Below are 22,413 nucleotides of genomic sequence, written 5' to 3'. Positions count from 1 at the left end.
GCGCAATGTGAGTAGGTGAAATACGGCGCTATGTGAGTAGGTAACATACGGCGCTATGTGAGTAGGTGACATACGGCGCTATGTGAGTAGGTGACATACGGCGCTATGTGAGTAGGTGACATACGGCGCTATGTGAGTAGGTGACATACGGCGCTATGTGAGTAGGTAACATACGGCGCAATGTGAGTAGGTGAAATACGGCGCTATGTGAGTAGGTAACATACGGCGCTATGTGAGTAGGTGACATACGGCGCTATGTGAGTAGGTGACATACGGCGCTATGTGAGTAGGTGACATACGGCGCTATGTGAGTAGGTGACATACGGCGCTATGTGAGTAGGTGACATACGGCGCAATGTGAGTAGGTGACACACGGCGCTATGTGAGTAGGTGACATACGGCGCTATGTGAGTAGGTGACATACGGCGCTATGTGAGTAGGTGACATACGGCGCTATGTGAGTAGGTAACATACGGCGCTATGTGAGTAGGTAACATACGGCGCTATGTGAGTAGGTGACATACGGCGCTATGTGAGTAGGTTACATACGGCGCTATGTGAGTACGTGACATACGGCGCTATGTGAGTAGGTAACATACGGCGCTATGTGAGTAGGTGACATACGGCGCTATGTGAGTAGGTAACATACGGCGCTATGTGAGTAGGTAACATACGGCGCTATGTGAGTAGGTAACATACGGCGCTATGTGAGTAGGTGACATACGGCGCTATGTGAGTAGGTAACATACGGCGCTATGTGAGTAGGTAACATACGGCGCTTTGTGAGTAGGTGACATACGGCGCTATGTGAGTAGGTGACATACGGCGCTATGTGAGTAGGTAACATACGGCGCTTTGTGAGTAGGTGACATACGGCGCTATGTGAGTAGGTGACATACGGCGCTATGTGAGTAGGTAACATACGGCGCTTTGTGAGCAGGTGACATACGGCGCTATGTGAGTAGGTAACATATGGCGCTATGTGAGTAGGTGACATACGGCGCTATGTGAGTAGGTGACATACGGCGCAATGTGAGTAGGTGACATATGGCGCTATGTGAGTAGGTAACATACGGCGCTATGTGAGTAGCTAACATACGGCGCTATGTGAGTAGGTGACATACGGCGCTATGTGAGTAGGTAACATACGGCGCTATGTGAGTAGGTAACATACGGCGCTATGTGAGTAGGTAACATACGGCGCTATGTGAGTAGGTGACATACGGCGCTATGTGAGTAGGTGACATACGGCGCTATGTGAGTAGGTAACATACGGCGCTATGTGAGTAGGTAACATACGGCGCTATGTGCGTAGGTGACATACGGCGCTATGTGAGTAGGTAACATACGGCGCTATGTGAGTAGGTAACATACGGCGCTATGTGAGTAGGTAACATACGGCGCTCTGTAAGTAGGTGACATACGGCACTATGTGAGTAGGTAACATACGGCGCTATGTGAGTAGGTAACATACGGCGCTATGTGAGTAGGTAACATACGGCGCTATGTGAGTAGGTAACATACGGCGCTATGTGAGTAGGTAACATACGGCGCAATGTGAGTAGGTGACATACGGCACTATGTCAGTAGGTAACATACGGCGCTATGTGAGCAGGTGACATACGGCGCTATGTGAGTAGGTGACATACGGCGCTATGTGAGCAGGTGACATACGGCGCTATGTGAGTAGGTGACATACGGCGCTATGTGAGTAGGTGACATACGGCGCTTTGTGAGTAGGTAACATACGGCGCTTTGTGAGTAGGTAACATACGGCGCTATGTGAGTAGGTGACATACGGCGCTATGTGAGTAGGTAACATACAGCGCTATGTGAGTAGGTGACATACGGCGCTATGTGAGTAGGTCACATACGGCGCTATGTGAGTAGGTAACATACGGCGCTATGTGAGTAGGTAACATACGGCGCTATGTGAGTAGGTGACATACGGCAATATGTGAGTAGGTGACATACGGCGCTATGTGAGTAGGTGACATACGGCGCTGTGTGAGTAGGTAACATACGGCGCTATGTGAGTCGGTAACATACGGCGCTATGTGAGTAGGTAACATACGGCGCTATGTGAGTAGGTAACATACGGCGCTATGTGAGTAGGTAACATACGGCGCTATGTGAGTAGGTGACATACGGCGCTAAGTGAGTCGCTGACATACGGCGCTATGTGAGTAGGTGACATACGGCGCTGTGTGAGCAGGTAACATACGGCGCTATGTGAGCAGGTAACATACGGCGCTATGTGAGTAGGTAACATACGGCGCTATGTGAGCAGGTGACATACGGCGCTAGGTGAGTAGGTGACATACGGCGCTATGTGAGCAGGTAACATACGGCGCTATGTGAGTAGGTGACATACGGCGCTATGTGAGTAGGTGACATACGCCGCTTTGTGAGTAGGTAACATACGGCGCTTTGTGAGTAGGTAACATACGGCGCTATGTGAGTAGGTGACATGCGGCGCTATGTGAGTAGGTAACATACGGCGCTATGTGAGTAGGTGACATACGGCGCTATGTGAGTAGGTCACATACGGCGCTATGTGAGTAGGTAACATACGGCGCTATGTGAGTAGGTGACATACGGCGCTATGTGAGTAGGTAACATACGGCGCTATGTGAGTAGGTAACATACGGCACTATGTGAGTAGGGGACATACGGCGCTATGTGAGTAGGTGACATACGGAGCTATGTGAGTAGGTGACATACGGCGCTATGTGAGTAGGTAACATACGGCGCTGTGTGAGTAGGTAACATACGGCGCTATGTGAGCAGGTAACATACGGCGCTATGTGAGTGGGTAACATACGGCGCTTTGTGAGTAGGTAACATACGGCGCTATGTGAGTAGGTAACATACGGCGCTATGTGAGTAGGTGACATACGGCAATATGTGAGTAGGTAACATACGGCGCTATGTGAGTGGGTAACATACGGCGCTATGTGAGTAGGTAACATACGGCGCGATGTGAGCAGGTGACATACGGCGCTATGTGAGCAGGTGACATACGGCGCTATGTGAGTAGGTAACATACGGCGCTTTGTGAGCAGGTAACATACGGCGCTATGTGAGCAGGTAACTTACGGCGCTATGTGAGTAGGTAACATACGGCGCTATGTGAGCAGGTGACATACGGCGCTATGTGAGTAGGTGACATACGGCGCTATGTGAGTAGGTAACATACGGCGCTATGTGAGCAGGTAACATACGGCGCTTTGTGAGTAGGTGACATACGGCGCTATGTGAGTAGGTGACATACGGCGCTATGTGAGTAGGTGACATGCGGCGCTATGTGAGTAGGTAACATACGGCGCTATGTGAGTAGGTGACATACGGCGCTATGTGAGTAGGTCACTTACGGCGCTATGTGAGTAGGTAACATACGGCGCTATGTGAGTAGGTGACATACGGCGCTATGTGAGTAGGTAACATATGGCGCTATGTGAGTAGGTAACATACGGCACTATGTGAGTAGGGGACATACGGCGCTATGTGAGTAGGTGACATACGGAGCTATGTGAGTAGGTGACATACGGCGCTATGTGAGTAGGTAACATACGGCGCTATGTGAGTAGGTAACATACGGCGCTATGTGAGTAGGTAACATACGGCGCTATGTGAGTAGGTAACATACGGCGTTATGTGAGTAGGTAACATACGGCGCTTTGTGAGTAGGTAACATACGGCGCTTTGTGAGTAGGTAACATACGGCGCTATGTGAGTAGGTAACATACGGCGCTATGTGAGTAGGTGACATACGGCGCTATGTGAGTAGGTGACATACGGCACCATGTGAGTAGGTGACATACGGCGCTGTGTGAGTAGGTAACATACGGCGCTATGTGAGTAGGTAACATACGGCGCTATGTGAGTAGGTGACATACGGCACTATGTGAGTAGGTAACATACGGCGCTATGTGAGTAGGTAACATACGGCGCTATGTGAGTAGGTAACATACGGCGCTATGTGAGAAGGTAACATACGGCGCTATGTGAGTAGGTAACATACGGCGCTATGTGAGTAGGTGACATACGGCGCTATGTGAGTAGGTGACATACGGCGCTATGTGAGTAGGTAACATACGGCGCTATGTGAGTAGGTAACATACGGCGCTATGTGAGTAGGTGACATACGGCGCTATGTGAGTAGGTGACATACGGCGCTATGTGAGTCGGTAACATACGGCGCTATGTGAGTAGGTAACATACGACGCTATGTGAGTAGGTGACATACGGCGCTATGTGAGTAGGTGACATACGGCGCTATGTGAGTAGGTAACATACGGCGCTATGTGAGTAGGTAACATACGGCGCTATGTGAGTAGGTGACATACGGCGCTATGTGAGTAGGTAACATACGGCGCTATGTGAGTAGGTAACATACGGCGCTATGTGAGTAGGTGACAGACTGCGCTATGTGAGTAGGTGACATACGGCGCTATGTGAGTAGGTAACATACGGTGCTATGTGAGTAGGTAACATACGGCGCTGTGTGAGTCGGTAACATACGGCGCTATGTGAGTAGGTAACATACGGCGCTATGTGAGTCGGTGACAGACTGCGCTATGTGAGTAGGTGACATACGGCGCTATGTGAGTAGGTAACATACGGCACTATGTGAGTAGGTAACATACGGCGCTATGTGAGTCGGTAACATACGGCGCTATGTGAGTAGGTGACATACGGCGCTATGTGAGTAGGTGACATACGGCGCTATGTGAGTAGGTAACATACGGCGCAATGTGAGTAGGTGACATACGGCGCTATGTGAGTAGGTGACATACGGCGCTATGTGAGTCGGTAACATACGGCGCTATGTGAGTAGGTAACATACGGAGCTATGTGAGTAGGTAACATACGGCGCTATGTGAGTAGGTGACATACGGCACTATGTGAGTAGGTAACATACGGCGCTATGTGAGTAGGTAACATACGGCGCTATGTGAGTAGGTAACATACGGCGCTATGTGAGAAGGTAACATACGGCGCTATGTGAGTAGGTAACATACGGCGCTATGTGAGTAGGTGACATACGGCGCTATGTGAGTAGGTGACATACGGCGCTATGTGAGTAGGTAACATACGGCGCTATGTGAGTAGGTAACATACGGCGCTATGTGAGTAGGTGACATACGGCGCTATGTGAGTAGGTGACATACGGCGCTATGTGAGTCGGTAACATACGGCGCTATGTGAGTAGGTAACATACGCCGCTATGTGAGTAGGTGACATACGGCGCTATGTGAGTAGGTGACATACGGCGCTATGTGAGTAGGTAACATACGGCGCTATGTGAGTAGGTAACATACGGCGCTATGTGAGTAGGTGACATACGGCGCTATGTGAGTAGGTAACATACGGCGCTATGTGAGTAGGTAACATACGGCGCTATGTGAGTAGGTGACAGACTGCGCTATGTGAGTAGGTGACATACGGCGCTATGTGAGTAGGTAACATACGGTGCTATGTGAGTAGGTAACATACGGCGCTGTGTGAGTCGGTAACATACGGCGCTATGTGAGTAGGTAACATACGGCGCTATGTGAGTCGGTGACAGACTGCGCTATGTGAGTAGGTGACATACGGCGCTATGTGAGTAGGTGACATACGGCGCTATGTGAGTAGGTAACATACGGCGCAATGTGAGTAGGTGACATACGGCGCTATGTGAGTAGGTGACATACGGCGCTATGTGAGTCGGTAACATACGGCGCTATGTGAGTAGGTAACATACGGCGCTATGTGAGTAGGTAACATACGGCGCTATGTGAGTAGGTAACATACGGCGCTATGTGAGTAGGTGACATACGGCGCTATGTGAGTAGGTGACATACGGCGCTATGTGAGTAGGTGACATACGGCGCTATGTGAGTAGGTAACATACGGCGCTATGTGAGTAGGTAACATACGGCGCTATGTGAGCAGGTGACATACGGCGCTATGTGAGCAGGTGACATACGGCGCTATGTGAGTAGGTAACATACGGCGCTTTGTGAGCATGTAACATACGGCGCTATGTGAGCAGGTAACTTACGGCGCTATGTGAGTAGGTAACATACGGCGCTATGTGAGCAGGTGACATACGGCGCGATGTGAGTAGGTGACATACGGCGCTATGTGAGTAGGTGACATACGGCGCTTTGTGAGTAGGTGACATACGGCGCTATGTGAGTAGGTGACATACGGCGCTATGTGAGTAGGTGACATACGGCGCTATGTGAGTAGGTGACATACGGCGCTATGTGAGTAGGTGACATACGGCGCTATGTGAGTAGGTGACATACGGCGCTATGTGAGTAGGTAACATACGGCGCTATGTGAGTAGGTGACATACGGCGCTATGTGAGTAGGTGACATACGGCGCTATGTGAGTAGGTAACATACGGCGCTATGTGAGTAGGTGACATACGGCGCTATGTGAGTAGGTAACATACGGCGCTATGTGAGTAGGTGACATACGGCGCTATGTGAGTAGGTGACATACGGCGCTATGTGAGTAGGTGACATACGGCGCTATGTGAGTAGGTGACATACGGCGCTATGTGAGTAGGTGACATACGGCGCTATGTGAGTAGGTAACATACGGCGCTATGTGAGTAGGTGACATACGGCGCTATGTGAGTAGGTAACATACGGCGCTATGTGAGTAGGTAACATACGGCGCTATGTGAGTAGGTAACATACGGCGCTATGTGAGTAGGTGACATACGGCGCTATGTGAGTAGGTGACATACGGCGCTATGTGAGTAGGTAACATACGGCGCAATGTGAGTAGGTGAAATACGGCGCTATGTGAGTAGGTAACATACGGCGCTATGTGAGTAGGTGACATACGGCGCTATGTGAGTAGGTGACATACGGCGCTATGTGAGTAGGTGACATACGGCGCTATGTGAGTAGGTGACATACGGCGCTATGTGAGTAGGTGACATACGGCGCAATGTGAGTAGGTGACACACGGCGCTATGTGAGTAGGTGACATACGGCGCTATGTGAGTAGGTGACATACGGCGCTATGTGAGTAGGTGACATACGGCGCTATGTGAGTAGGTGACATACGGCGCTATGTGAGTAGGTGACATACGGCGCTATGTGAGTAGGTGACATACGGCGCTATGTGAGTAGGTAACATACGGCGCTACGTGAGTAGGTAACATACGGCGCTACGTGAGTAGGTGACATACGGCGCTATGTGAGTAGGTGACATACGGCGCTACGTGAGTAGGTAACATACGGCGCTACGTGAGTAGGTGACATACGGCGCTATGTGAGTAGGTGACATGTGGCGCTACGTGAGTAGGTGACATACGGCGCCACGTGAGTAGGTGACATACGGCGCTACGTGAGTAGGTAACATACGGCGCTATGTGAGTAGGTGACATACGGCGCTATGTGAGTAGGTGACATACGGCGCTATGTGAGTAGGTAACATACGGCGCTATGTGAGTAGGTGACATACGGCGCAATGTGAGTAGGTAACATACGGCGCTATGTGAGTAGGTGACATACGGCGCTATGTGAGTAGGTAACATACGGCGCTATAACATACGGCGCCATGTGAGTAGGTAACATACGGCGCTATGTGAGTCGGTAACATACGGCGCTATGTGAGTAGGTGACATACGGCGCTATGTGAGTAGGTGACATACGGCGCTATGTGAGTAGGTAACATACGGCGCTATGTGAGTAGGTGACATACGGCGCTATGTGAGTAGGTAACATACGGCGCTATGTGAGTAGGTAACATACGGCGCTATGTGAGTAGTTAACATACGGTGCTATGTGAGTAGGTGACATACGGCGCTATGTGAGTAGGTAACATACGGCGCTATGTGAGTCGGTAACATACTGCGCTATGTGAGTAGGTGACATACGGCGCTATGTGAGTAGGTAACATACGGCGCTATGTGAGTAGGTGACATAAGGCGCTATGTGAGTAGGTAACATACGGCGCTATGTGAGTAGGTAACATAGGGCGCTATGTGAGTAGGTAACATTGGGCGATATGTGAGTAGGTGACATACGGCGCTATGTGAGTAGGTAACACAGGGCGCTATGTGAGTAGGTAACATACGGCACTATGTGAGTAGGTAACATAGGGCGATATGTGAGTAGGTGTAGAAATTTGCAGTTTGTCGTGGGATGTTGCACTGTGCTGAACCAATAGTTATCTCATGTTTCACCAGAAAGCAGTAACATTCGAAGAAATATGCAAAGACTTTGGCAGATGCATTCAAAACAAAAATTGAATACAGAGAAATTAAAGGGCTACAAACTGATACCAGTGCCCTGAAGCAGTGGAACACACAGTCCAATCCCCCCGTCCACTGCATTGCTCTGCATTAACTTCAGGATGGGGAGAAAATTAAAGACAACTTCTTGAGTTTTTAATGGCCAATGCAGGGCAGCATTGCTGGAGCCCTGGTAACAAATTCAGCCTCTTGATCTCTTGGTCACATTCTCTGCATGAGCCAGGGAGTCCAGTGGGAATACAGGAATGTTATTTAAAATAACTAGCAAATATGTTTGCCTAATGAAGGGCATATTAATATTTAAGTCAAGAAAAAAGATCTAGGTATGAGAATTGTCCAAAAACTGCAACCATTGCTATAATGTTGGACAGCAATCAGATGTTAAATAAATGGATCCATTAATGCAAACACAAGAAAGCGATGCTGACAGATTAGCGAGTATGCGTGTCGTATTGTTTTGAGCTGTAGTCACTGGCCTAGAAATTCAGTCGCGCCACTTCTGGGGCGCTAAAGTCGGGCGGGCGCTAAAGTTAGCGCCCGCCGGAATGTGTAGGCCACTTCGCCGAAATTCAGTAGATTTGGCCAAGGAGTTTGGGCGAGCGCTGAAACTGGCGTTGCACTCCTATCTTTAGGCGCTAAGCCGGCGGTGCGGACTGATAACGCCGAGGCCGGGCGCAGCGCAGGTGCGGTCATGTTTTGATTGACAGCAGACACCCTGACGCCGGCCAGCTCTTAAAGGGGGAAGGGTCGACTTTGTCTGCTGCCACGCCCTGGATAGTGGAGCCCTGCAGCTAGGCCTCAACACTGCTGGTGGACCCAAATAGCGCCTGAAGCCATGCAGAAGGCCCGTGAACGAGCGCAGCGCTTCTCAGAGCGTGCTTTGAGGGTGCTGCTTAAGGCTTTTGAAAAGAGAAGAGAGATCTTGTGCCCGGACAGTGGCAAGAAGGCTCCCAGGAGGCAGTACAGGAGAGCCTGGAGGGAAATCGCCCACAGGGTGTCATCCACCAGCGATGTCCCCAGGAGTGCGGACCAATGCCGCAAGAAGTACAACGACCTCACTCGGATGGTCAGGGTGAGTACCCTTTCCAGTGTCCTCCTCATCCTTGCATGTGCACCTCACATTATGGGCAAAGGGACCTCAAAGGCCTAATGGCCATCCCTCCTCCCGCAGCTATGGCACTGGCATGATCATCAATAGCACTTTCTGCACTTTACACACTGGCCAAGCTATTCGACCATGGGAGGCAGTGCACACAACAACAGGGCACCACACTGGCCATGCTATTCGACCATGGGAGGCAGTGCACACAACAGGGCAACACACTGTACTTAGAGGCCGTCCTTTCTCTTGCAGGCCAAGCTGGCCAAGAATATGAAGAGCCGGAATGTCACCGGGGGAGGCCGTGGCCAGTTCCAGGAGCTCAGTGACCTGGAGGAGCGCGTGGCTCGACTCATGCGTGGCCGGGTGGTTGGCCCCGTTGCTATTGGAGATGCCGACCCTGTGCTGGGCCCCAATGGTAAGGACATGACCGTTTGGACCTCTCTCGTTCCCCTTGCGCTTCAGATCTACATCCTTTGCCACTGTCCGACCAATGCGCATAATGCCACCACTCATGCCTCCCTCGCTGACGCCCTGTCCTCACTCTAAAGCTACTCTTGTGCCTTCCTGCTTTCAGCTGGTGAGGAGGAGGTCCATGAAGCTGAGAGTGCCAGTCCCTCGGAAGAGGAGGACGACGAGGACCAAGAGGAAGGCGGCACATCGGGGGAACCCTCATCCGCGCCAGGGGATGGCAATGGAGGGGACACGTCTTGCCTGGAGGAGAGCCAGGGGGAAGTGTTGCAGGGGGGTGCAGCTCCTGGACCCAGTGGCGTCCAGGCAGGCGGGAAGGGTCGGGCAGCACGGCTGCCTTCTCCCCAGAGGGGGGAAGTGTTGCAGGGAAGGGCAGTTGCTGGGCCCAGTGGCGTCCAGGCACGCGGGAAGGGTCGGGCAGCTCGGCGGCCTTCTCCCCAGATGGAGAGTCCGCCCTCCAGTCCGGAGACGGTCCTCGCCCAGGAGGTGCGCCTCCTTGATGAAATGTCCGCGGCCTCCGAGCGGCGCCACAACGAGTTCATGGGGGTTGTGGGACAGTTGCCTCAGGCCATTGAGTCCCTGGCTCATAGTGTGGCCGCTTTCGGGGACTCACAGGCCAGGGGTGTCGAGCAACTCGCGGCAGCACAGGCCAGGGGTGTCGACCAACTCGCGGCAGCACAGGACGCGAGTCGCGAGTTCATGATTGGTGCCATGCAGACACTGGCTGATCTGATGCGGGCACAGAACAGGGCAGTTCGGGCACTCACTTCTGCCACACTCGCTGTGTCACGGAAGCATCGACAGGGCACCCGCCGCCCTGCTGCAGCACAGCGGTCTGGCCTCCACCAGATTGCTGCGCTTGCTGCAGTGCCAGCCCGGCCGAGTGCCAATGTCTCTGGCGACCAGCGAGCGCCTGGCATCAGCCAGCTTGCCCCCATTGCTGCAGCCGCCACTGCCACTCCCCCAGCCAAGGTGCGATGAGCTGCTGCAGAGACTGATGCTGCCCAGCCACAGCTGCAGCAGTCAGCAGCCGGACCCTCCAGGGCCGGACCTCGTCTAGGCCGACCCCCAAGGGCATCTGCCGTTACGCATTGCGGCCCTCAGGAGCCTTTCCCCAGCCTTCCAACACCCACAGGGCCCAGGTTGAGGCGGAGCAACAGGTCGGGCAGGGGCCGGAGAAGCCTGCACAAGGACTCGCCCTCTCGGCACACCAAGTAGAGGGTGTCGGCAACTGTTTTTTTTATATGGGGGTGTTTGTGTTCTGGAGCGGGGGGGCTTATTTTGGAAAGGCCGAAGATGAAGGCCAATTGGATTGACAAGTTTTGTTATTCCTCCCCAGGTTGTGGGAGTGAGATATGTTTTCCACTGTTTTTTGGGGGTCTTGTCTGTTTTTCTGTTTCATGTGGGAAGGGCCCTGAGTTTGTTAAATAAAGCTTTTTATTTATTCAGCTTGTCCAGGTGTCATGTTTCAAGTGATTGTTGCGTTAACCGGCTGAGGGCTTGCGGAGCGGCTGCATTCAGGTGCGTTCATTGCCACAAGCCATTCCCTGACAGGGGGCCTAGAAGTGTCGTTCAATAAGCCGCCGGCGGACGGCCCTTGGACCTTGTGGCTCCCTTCTGGGCTGGTACTCCTCCTCCTCCTCCTCATGGTCCTCCTGCTCGTCCTCCTGAGGTGGTGGCCCAACGTGAGGTGGCAGTGTCTGAGTCCTGCGGATAGCCAGGTTGTGCAGCATGCAGCAAACGACGACGAACTGGGAGACTCTATCCGGCGAATACTGTAGAGATCCGCCGGATCGATCCAGGCAGCGGAACCGCTGCGTCAGGACGCCAATCGTTTGCTCTATGATGTTCCTTGTGGCTTGATGGCTTTCGTTGTATGCCTCCTCCGCAGGGGTCCTGGGCGCGCGGAGCGGGGTCATGAGCCATGTGCACAAAGGGTAGCCCTTGTCCCCTATAAGCCATCCCCTTGGTGGAGGCTGTGCCTCGAACATGTCAGCCACAGTAGTCTGGCGCAGGATAAATGCATCGTGGCTGCTTCCTGGAAAGCGGACATTGACAGCTAGGATGCGCTGCCTGTGGTCACACACCAGCTGTACATTGAGGGAATGGTAGCCCTTCCGGTTGCGGTAATCCTCGGCATTGTCGATAGGTGCCCGCATAGCCACATGCGTGCAGTCAATGGCGCCCTGCACCATGGGGAAGTCGGCGATCCTGGCAAATCCGACTGCACGCTGCTCCTGCCTCTCTAGGGTCATGGGGAAGGAGATGAATTGGTGTCTCCTTGCGAAAAGGGCATCGGTGACCTGCCGGATGCAGCGATGCACGGCGAACTGGGAGATGTTCGCTATGTCCCCAGCAGCGGCTTGGAAGGAGCCGCTTGCATAAAAGTTCAGAGCCACCGTGACCTTCACTTCCACCGACAGAGACGTCCTGCACGTCAGCTGTGGACGCAGATCTCTGTGAAGCAGCTGGCAGATCTCTGCAACCACCTCCCTTCTGAAGCGCAGCCTCTTAACACAATGCGTGGCAGTCATGGTGAGATAGGACACCTGCTGCCCGTATTCCCTGAGTGGGTAAGGCCTACGTTGCCGACGCCTGATGGCCCCTCTGCGTCTAGGCATGGCTGGCCCTCTCACACAGCGTCTGCGAGCCCTTCGCACATAATGCTGGAACTGAGGGTTGGAACCCCATGCAGCCCCCATAATAAACTTGCAAACAGTGAAATCACAAAGAGTCAAATTTCCAAGCTCTGGCCAGAAGCCAAAAATACCTCTCCTATGTTGTCCCAAATCAGAAAGGTCTGTTCCTTGGTCTCTGTCCAGAAATCCAAAGCACTAAAGTCATTGCAGCAAAATGGCTGGCCTTTATAGTTTAGTGTAAGTGCCCTTTAATTAGCGCTCCCCGAGGCCCGCAGGGCCTCTGCTGCGTTCCACTTCACAGTTCTTAACAGCGCCACGCCCACATTGGGCGGGCACCACTGAATTTCCGGCTTGGGGCGCACAAACAGCGTTGCACGACGAAATGACGTCATAAGCTGCGCGCGCAGCTGAGCGGGCGCAAACACTTTGCGCCGGCGCTAAATGTCAACTGAAGTTGGGCGTTGGCGCAGACCGGCCTGCGCCCGGGCGCTAAGTGCCTAGCGCTGGAAATCTACCCCTCTTATGGCGTTAACGGCTGGCGAACGCAACTGAATTTCTAGGCCACTGTACTTAAAACATAAATACAAGGAAGTGTCACTGACACTCCACATATCATGAGAGTACGTGCAGCTGTGGTCAATGCACTTATAGAAGGGACCGAGCCAATGGAAATAATTCAGAAAATAACAATGCCCAAGAAAGTTCCATTTATCATTATAAGATGATTAAGGAGGATGCAATCAATTTTTTAAATAATGAATGAACTTGATCATTGGGAATTACAAAGATAACTTGTATAATATCAGGATAGGGGAAACTGAGGCCACAATCATAAACTACAGAAGGAATGCACTAAACCAAACTGTGAGGAGAGCTTCACAATTGGGTCACTGACTCTTACATAACTCCATCAAAGCGTTCAAATAGAAATTGGATCAATTCACGGTTTAAAATGATATAGGTTTGAGATAGGAAAAGGATGAGAAATTGTCAGATGTAAATAACAGAACAAACCAGATCGGATGACTGGCTTTTTCTTTTGTTTGTTTCGAAGTGACATTACAAGCAATTGTTTACACTGAACATTTCCAACAAACTGTGCTGCTGAAGCCAGTGCGTCTACAATTTTGTTGCATCTACTTATCAATTGCAAAGTCTTAAATAGGCCACAAACACAAGGTCTAAGGTGCAAAACTAAAGTACAGAATTGAACAGGGCTGTAGGACATGAAAAGTGGTAGTTATGGAGAGAGAACAATGGGCCGGACTTTGCTCTTTGCGGCAAACAAACGGCGCCAGCTGTTTACACTTGCCCACAGAATTACTATGGGATTTTGCACTGGACCTTACAGTGAGTAGAGAGGCAAGACAGCGTGGCATCCTCTACAGGGAATCTGAGATTAATCAGTCAGATTGAAGAATCATTAATGTGCAGCCCATTGTCTGAACCAGGAAGTGTCAGTTAGAATGTTAAATCATGTACCGAAAGTGAAATAAAGAGGGAAATAAAGATGCGAGAGAGAGAGAGACAAGAGACAGAAAGAAACAGTTAAAAAATTTAAATTTTTAAAAATTTTCAATAATAATTAAAATCTGAAGGAGTAAGGCTCCACACTTGTAAAATTTAATTTTCAGTGCCAGGCAGGTTGTTTGGCAGTAATTAAAACTTAACACACCGTTAAAAATTCACTTACAATGGAATGAACAAGCCCTAACTTTTTCTGGCGAGTTTAGTGTGCATCTGTCATGCAAGTCACATGTTTCAATACCGAGTCTCTCGGCAAGATACCATTATAGCGAAGCTTCTGGAGGAGCAGGGCAACTCAGACAGCAACTCCCTGATTTCTATGTTTAACTGCGCATATGCGGGCGCCGGAAGTTGCTGTCTGATTTACACTTTAATAACGGTGAGCGCCGTTAGCCTCACCATTATTTTTACCACAAAATTCGGCCTAATGTGTTTGGCACAGATGAGAAACTAGGCTTCAAGGAGCCAGCATAAACAACAGAAGAGACATGAGCGTTCCATTTAAAGTTTGAGGAGATAGTGAGCCAAAAACATCAATAGTTGGAGGACGAAGAATGAAGCCTTCAAAGTTTTAACAGGTAAAAGCTGTATATTCAACTTGTTACAGACAAGAAATGATCTGTGAAAAGTTGGAAGTAACAAGATTTTTATTGCCCCATTGAATAGCATGGAGGAGATTAAGATGTAATGATTCAGTTATTGTCATAGTAATGGAGGATGTGATCATAGTGGGCTATCTGAAAGAAGTTATAGACCGGTTAGCCTAACATTTGTGGTAGGTAAAATTTTGGAGTCCATTATTAAGGAGACAGTAACAGGACATTTGGATAATCATAATTTAATAGGACAAAGTCAGCATGGTTTTATGAAGGGGAAGTCATGTTTGACAAATTTGCTGGAGTTCTTTGAGGAAGTAACATATAGGGTGGATCAAGGGGAACCAGTGGACGTAGTGTATTTAGACTTCCAAAAGGCATGTGACAAGGTGCCACACAAAAGATTATTGCTTAAGATAAAAAATCACGGGATTGGGGGTAATATTCTGGCATGGATAGAGGATTGGCTATCTAACAGAAGGCAGAGAGTTGGGATAAATGGTTCATTCTCAGGCTGGCAATCAGTAACTAGTGGTGTTCCGCAGGGGTCAGTGCTGGGTCCCCAACTCTTTACAATCTGTATTAACGATTTGGAGGAGGGGACCGAGTGTAACATATCAAAGTTTGCAGATGATACTAAGATGGGAGGGAAAGTAGTGAGTGAGGAGGACATAAAAAACCTGCAAGGGGACATAGACAGGCTAAGTAAGTGGGCAGAGATTTGGCAGATGGAATACAATACTGGAAAGTGTGAGGTTATGCACTTTGGCAGGAAAAATCGTAGAGCAAGTTATTATCTTAATGGCAAGAAACTGGAAAGTACTGAAGTACAAAGGGATCTGGGGGTCCTGGTGCACGAAACTCAAAAGGTTAGTATGCAGGTGCAGCAAGTGATTAAGAAGGCCAATGGAATGTTGGCTTTCATTGCTAGGGGGATAGAATATAAAAATAGGGAGGTATTGCTTCAGTTGTACAAGGTATTGGTGAGACCGCACCTGGAATACTGCGTACAGTTTTGGTGTCCATACTTAAGAAAGGACATACTTGCTCTCGAGTCAGTACAAAGAAGGTTCACTCGGTTAATCCCGGGGATGAGGGGATGGACATATGAGGAGAGGTTGAGTAGATTGGGACTCTACTCATTGGAGTTCAGAAGAATGAGAGGCGATCTTATTGAAACATATAAGATTGTGAAGGGGTTGGATCGGGTGGATGCGGGGAGGATGTTCCCGATGATGGGTGAAACTAGAACTAGGGGGCATAGTCTTAGAATAAGGGGCTGCTCTTTCAAAACTGAGATGAGGAGGAACTACTTCACTCAGAGGGTGGTAGGTCCATGGAATATGCTGCCCCAAAAAGCTGTAGAAGCTACATCATTACATAAATTTAAAAACAGAAATAGACAGTTTCCTAGAAGTAAAGGGAATTAAGGGTTACGGGGAGCGGGCAGGAATTTGGACATGAGTCTAGGTTCGGGTCGGTCATGGCCCTGTGGGTAGCGGAGCGGGCCCAGGGGCCGTGTAGCCTGATCCTGCTCCTATTTCGTGTGTCTAATTCTGTTAGATTCAGGAGATGGTTCTGTGATAGTGGATTGGCGGTTAGGATCAGATCAGCCATGATCTTATTGAATGGCGGAGCAGGCTCGAGGGGCCGATTGGCCTACTCCTGCTCCTATTTCTTATGTTCTTATAAGTTATGAATATTGAATGGAATCAATAGTAAAAGAATGGAGACAGTTGAATGATTATAGGGTCATGTGTTCAACCTGGGATCAAGTGGGACGGCGAGGTTGCGAACAATTTGGTTCAGCCTCAGACAGTGGCCAGGGAGACAATGCCAAACGATTCATCAGCTTTCTAGTGTAGCGCGTCAGTAGTGCATTATATAGGGGAAAAATCACCGGGGGAACATCTATGAAAAAACATTTTGGCAATCAAGGACTAGATTAGATTTTTCTAGGTGATGAATAATTTGAGAATTAACAGCTGTTTCCACAAGTCTAGCAAATGCTAATTTCACAAAACTGACACTTGTTTTGCAATAAGGCACCCCTTGGAAGATGAAATATTGAATATATTTGTGTGTATGAATGCAGATGCACAATAATACAATGCAGACAGAAAACTAATTAATATACAAGCAATGGCCAAGCATTTTATTTGGCTCAAGTTCTCCCATCCACGCTATAACCCTCACCTTCCTACGTTATAATTATACATAAAATGAGAATGGGGCAAACCAGCAGTAAGATCCTTCATTCCCATCTGCTAATACCACATAGGTTGAATCATTGAGTATATTCAAGGCTGAGATAGATAGAGTTTTGGACTCTAGGGGAATCAAGGGATATGGGGATCGAGCGGGGAAAGTGGAATTGAGGTTGAAGATCAGCCCTGATCTTGTTGAATGGCGGAGCAGGTTCGAAGGGCCCACTCCTGCTCCTAATTCTTATGCTCTTATAGATACATCGACTGTTAGAATGTAAAGCCAGTTATCATTGACTGGAGTGGTAAGAATATGCTTTGAATGCAAAGTAAAATGCACATATATCATTTAATGTTTCCCCTTAAACTTGGCATCCTTTGTGTAGGAGGAGATTCTATATGGTCCATCAATGTTTATTCTTATTTGCTCTTTCCTTATGTTAAATAGCAAGTGTATATAAAAAATGGTTTGTACTGAGGACTTCCATCTACAGAACTAGCTGCACGCTTGTACTCCTGAACTGCAGTGACCATCACATATCAGCGCTCCAGCAAACAGTGATATTAATAAGGCCATTCTGCGGCTCCCGGATGGCTCACAAATGTAGCCAATGAATAACTGAGCCATGCAGGAAAGGAAAAGCCCAAGTTCAATCCCATCTGTACGGTAAATCGGACTCATGGTACGACAGTAAAGGCGTGTGAATTGACCTCCACCCGTGGGGTGAGAAGGGGAAAATCAGCAAGGATTCCTGCTCCTGATTACTATTCAAATCCCCCTGCTAGGAAGTGCATGTACTGATGTCGGCTGTGGACAGGATCAGTTGCACCCATGATAAAATACTCTGCCAGCACTCACTGTCAAGGCTCAGATACGAATAATATCCACTTCAGTGAGCTACCAGAGAGCACCTGTGCAACCATACTCCAGCAAGGCATCAACATCTTCAGGAAAGGAGGGGAGAAAATTATTCTGTGGAATGCAGGTTGGTGTAGTCAGGATTTGGGGAACAGGGAGAAAGATACTTGAGTCAATAACATTTACTATATCCCATGTCGAGGATTTGTATAGAGAATATTGCTCCCTCGCCCCATCCTTGATCCTACCAGATATCCATTAAAATTGGTGCAGACTTGTATCTCTATGCAGGTTTCCACACGGCCTGAAGACTAGGGAGTGCAATTGGCAATGCTATAACTAGCAAACCTTAAAATGAAATTCACAATGTGAATAAAATGTTGATAAATTATGCAGATTTCGAAGACCTTACCCAGTTTGGAGAAAGTTCTAGCGTGTCTGACACAGCGATCAGGTTCAATCCTGCAATTAATTCCCCGGTCAGTTGGTTGAAGACATGATGTAATGTGTTTGAAATTCAAATGAGGGATTGACAACTGAGGGCTCGAACCAAAAATCAGCGTCCAACCAAGCCACGTGACATTAAAATGAATAAAAGTTCCGAGCACCTAATTTATCACGAGATTCTCCCGTGGTTTGTGTTAAAATTACTGATGGCCCTGCTCTCCTCCGCCCCTTACACAAGGAAAAGGCTGGATGAGGGCAACTCTAATTACAACCTGAAAACATGAACAGCAGTGCAGGGGGTGTAACCGCCCCAAATATATACATTATAGAGAGAGAGAGATAGATACACACAATATAGAACAGCCCCAGTGATTATATTGCTCTCTAATCCCATCACAAACAACCACTGGCCTCTTTCGATCTACACGAGCTAGTGGCTATTTCCACCTTTGCTAGCCCCGCCTGTCCCCCAGGTCTCTTTTCCCCCCGCACCCCCTCCCCACCCCAGTGCTCAGTGAACCTGGGACAACACCAGGCACCGGGTGACGCTGCTCCTGTCCGATGGACCGGGTTTAAAGGATGGGCAGAAATGGCGATTGTAGTGAGCCACCGGGCCAGTGTTCAATGGGTTCCAGCCCCAGCACCCTACTCCCAGACCCAGCACCCCACTCCCAGACCCAGCACCCTACTCCCAGACCCAGCACCCTACTCCCAGACCCAGCACCCTACTCCCAGACCCAGCACCCTACTCCCAGACTCGGCCACTGCCTGGAACACCCAGCAGGGACTGGCAGAGCAGCAGAATTAATGCCAGTCCCAGTGCTGGGTGTCAGTGATCGCTCCCTGTCCACAGTCCCGGTGCTGGGTGTCAGTGATCCCGCACTATCCACAGTCTCAGTGCTGGGTGTCACTGATCCCGCACTGTCCACAGTCCCAGTGCTGGGTGTCAGTGATCCCGCACTGTCCACAGTCCCAGTGCTGGGTGTCACTGATTCCGCACTGTCCACAGTCCCAGTGCTGGGTGTCAGTGATCCCGCACTGTCCACAGTCCCAGTGCTGGATGTCACTGATTCCGCACTGTCCACAGTCCCAGTGCTGGGTGTCAGTGAACCCGCACTGTCCACAGTCCCAGTGCTGGGTGTCAGTGATCCCACACTGTCCACAGTCCCAGTGCTGGGTGTCAGTGATCCCGCACTGTCCACAGTCCCAGTGCTGGGTGTCACTGATCCCGCACTGTCCACAGTCCCAGTGCTGGGTGTCAGTTATCCCGCACTGTCCACAGTCCCAGTGCTGGGTGTCAGTGATCCCGCACTGTCCATAGTCCCGGTGCTGGGTGTCACTGATTCCGCACTGTCCACAGTCCCAGTGCTGGGTGTCAGTTATCCCGCACTGTCCACAGTCCCAGTGCTGGGTGTCAGTGATCCCGCACTGTCCACAGTCCCAGTGCTGGGTGTCAGTGATCCCGCACTGTCCACAGTCCCAGTGCTGGGTGTCAGTGATCCCGCACTGTCCACAGTCCCAGTGCTGGGTGTCACTGATTCCGCACTGTCCACAGTCCCAGTGCTGGGGGTCAGTGATCCCGCACTGTCCACAGTCCCAGTGCTGGGTGTCAGTTATCCCGCACTGTCCACAGTCCCAGTGCTGGGTGTCAGTGATCACTCCCTGTCCACAGTCCCAGTGCTGGGTGTCAGTTATCCCGCACTGTCCACAGTCCCAGTGCTGGGTGTCAGTGATCGCTCCCTGTCCACAGTCCCAGTGCTGGGTGTCACTGATCCCGCACTGTCCACAGTCCCAGTGCTGGGTGTCAGTGATCCCGCATTGTCCACAGTCCCAGTGCTGGGTGTCAGTGATCGCTCTCTGTCCACAGTCCCAGTGCTGGGTGTCACCGATCCCGCACTGTCCAAAGTCCCAGTGCTGGGTGTCAGTGATCGCTCCCTGTCCACTGTCCCAGTGCTGGGTGTCACTGATCCCGCACTGTCCACAGTCCCAGTGCTGGGTGTCAGTGATCCTGCACTGTCCACAGTCCCAGTGCTGGGTGTCAGTGATCGCTCCCTGTCCAGAGTCCCAGTGCTGGGTGTCACTGATCCCGCACTGTCCACAGTCTCTGTGCTGGGTGTCAGTGATCCCGCACTGTCCACAGTCCCAGTGCTGGGTGTCAGTGATCCCGCACTGTCCACACTCCCAGTGCTGGGTGTCAGTGATCCCGCACTGTCCACAGTCCCTGTGCTGGGTGTCACTGATCCCGCACTGTCCACAGTCCCTGTGCTGGGTGTCAGTGATCCCGCACTGTCCACACTCCCAGTGCTGGGTGTCAGTGATCCCGCACTGTCCACAGTCCCAGTGCTGGGTGTCAGTGATCCCGCACTGTCCACAGTCCCAGTGCTGGGTGTCACTGATCCCGCACTGTCCACAGTCCCAGTGCATTGTGAATCTATCGCCATCTTAGCTGCAGTTTGTGCAGGGAACCACTGCCTAAGGTTTATTCTTTATTCTGCACGCACACTGTTTAATCTGCCCGGAGGGACGCGCGGGGCTCCACACGGTTTACAGGAATATTCTTACTGACAATTCATTAATATCTGAGCATTTTACTCCGGCTATGGAGGAGGTGCTTCCCTCCCTGGGCCGGCACGCCCAGCTCTGCAGGTCCCAGTGAAATGATCAGAGCAATAATCGCAACCACTCGCTCGCTCGCTCACTCACCTCGGTGATGTGCGGGTTGGGGTTGAAGCCACACTGGCTGCACACCACAAGCTGACAATGAGTGCACTGCTTGCAATTGGCTTTGTCCGGGAGCAGCTCTGTTGTTGTGCAGACCGGGCAGAGGGTTTTCCTGGGGACGGGAGCTATCTGTGGTACTGAATATTGCTGGGGCTGGGAATGGGAATGGGCGGCTCCTCTCCCGGGCGCTCGGTCCGCAGACTCCGGCTTCGGGGCCGCTTTCTGTTTCCTGGCCGCCTCGTCGCTCTCGGGTTTGGAGTCGAAGAGGTTGAATTTGTTGACGACCGAGGACACGGCGCTCAGGGGGTTGCCCTCGGAGAGGAAGCTGGGCATCATGTTTGCTTCGCCCTCCGCCCCGGGTCCCTCCCGAGGGCTGCTGGCGCCGGGAGTCGCCTCTGGCTTCCTGAAATAAGAGAAAAATCCACAGTTACAGATGAAATAATCCACCCAATCTCCCCCCACCTAAACCCATCATGGCAGAAACACAGCAGGATTTTCTATTCGACGTTTCACTGAAATTATTTCACCCAAACAATGCATTTCACAGAATATTGTGAAATCAATCTCTCCCGGACATAAATCCATTGACAACTTTCAACATCAAAACGCGATAGCATTACCTTAAATGCAGAATCAAATATTCCGCCCTAATCAGTCCCCAGAAAAACAACTGAATCTGAAATCAGTCAAATCTCGCACCGAGCCTCTGCACATAATCTCCGGCTAAAGCAAACAATTTTTAAAAGCAACAAACACCGGCGTCCGACCTTGCAATAATAAAAACACGACACCCAGTCGCTGCAGCGGGAATAAATGCCAATATTATTGCAGACAAGAGTCTTTGCTTGTCTCAATGCTTTACCTTCACCAAAAAGCCCAGTGTGCTGTGTGAGCAATGAGATTCTGCAATCCACAATCCCACAGCAATCGCCAGCGACACCACTCAACCAATCAACGGTCTAAGGAAAGGATTGCTAAATCCCAACATCAGACCACACCGTGCATTTCCCACCCTAATCCTAATCAGAAAGATGCAACGCCGGGTTTTTTTTTCATTCTGCAACCAACCCTCTCACCGTTAACCGCCGGATTATGCAATGTTCATACCCGCAGGCTCAACAGCAGTAATCCAGCAAAACGTTAGATAAATGCAGTGCACTTTAATCACACATTCACTGGGTACACTGTAGTTCATCCAATGCAGAAAGCCTGGTCGTGAGCGAGGACAGACTGCTGTTGCTGGCCAGTGTAATCGGCAGTAAATGCGATGCTCTGCCTGCAAGCTCCAGCCACAATGCACAACAACAGCAACACACTCTGCACAGCAACCATCACTGGGGCGACTACTGTTTGTTAGAGTAGGGTCTGAACGTGCCTCTGTGCGGAGGGGACCTTCACAGTCCCCGGGGCCCTTGACATGACAGCGGCGATCTGTTTCCTCTCATCCTCGGTCAGTTGGCTCAGATCAGCATCCATTTCTGGAGGGACCAGGAAGCCCCTCAGATCTGCTGCAGCCAGCTCTCCCTCTGTCAGCCCAGCTTCCCCGGCCTCCACACTCGGCTCATTCCCCATGCTTTGGTGCT

The 22,413-nt window shown here is 50.6% G+C and overlaps 1 protein-coding gene across 13 annotated transcripts in view; it reads right to left on the bottom strand.

Moving 5' to 3' along the window:
• Positions 1–21,761, bottom strand: part of LOC147105924 (protein piccolo-like) — a 917,910-nt gene extending 896,149 nt beyond the window's left edge. For 8 of the 13 annotated variants that reach the window (XM_086010851.1, XM_086010854.1, XM_086010852.1 and 5 more), the window contains exon 1: positions 20,813–21,746. In XM_086010851.1, the coding sequence (XP_085866977.1) occupies positions 20,813–21,166 (354 nt within the window). In that variant the 5' untranslated portion in view covers positions 21,167–21,746. Of the gene's footprint in view, positions 1–20,812 lie in introns of all 13 variants that reach the window. The other 5 variants (XM_086010862.1, XM_086010863.1, XM_086010861.1 and 2 more) reach the window with 3 other exon arrangements.
• Between the last annotated feature and the right edge of the window lie 652 nt (positions 21,762–22,413).

The sequence above is a fragment of the Somniosus microcephalus genome, chromosome 17, assembly GCF_052327205.1.
Source record: "Somniosus microcephalus isolate GS21.2 chromosome 17, FLI_Smic_1.0, whole genome shotgun sequence".
Classification (NCBI taxonomy): Eukaryota; Metazoa; Chordata; class Chondrichthyes; order Squaliformes; family Somniosidae; genus Somniosus; species Somniosus microcephalus.
Note: the sequence above shows the minus strand (reverse complement) of the source record. Positions and strands in the feature narration are given on the sequence as shown.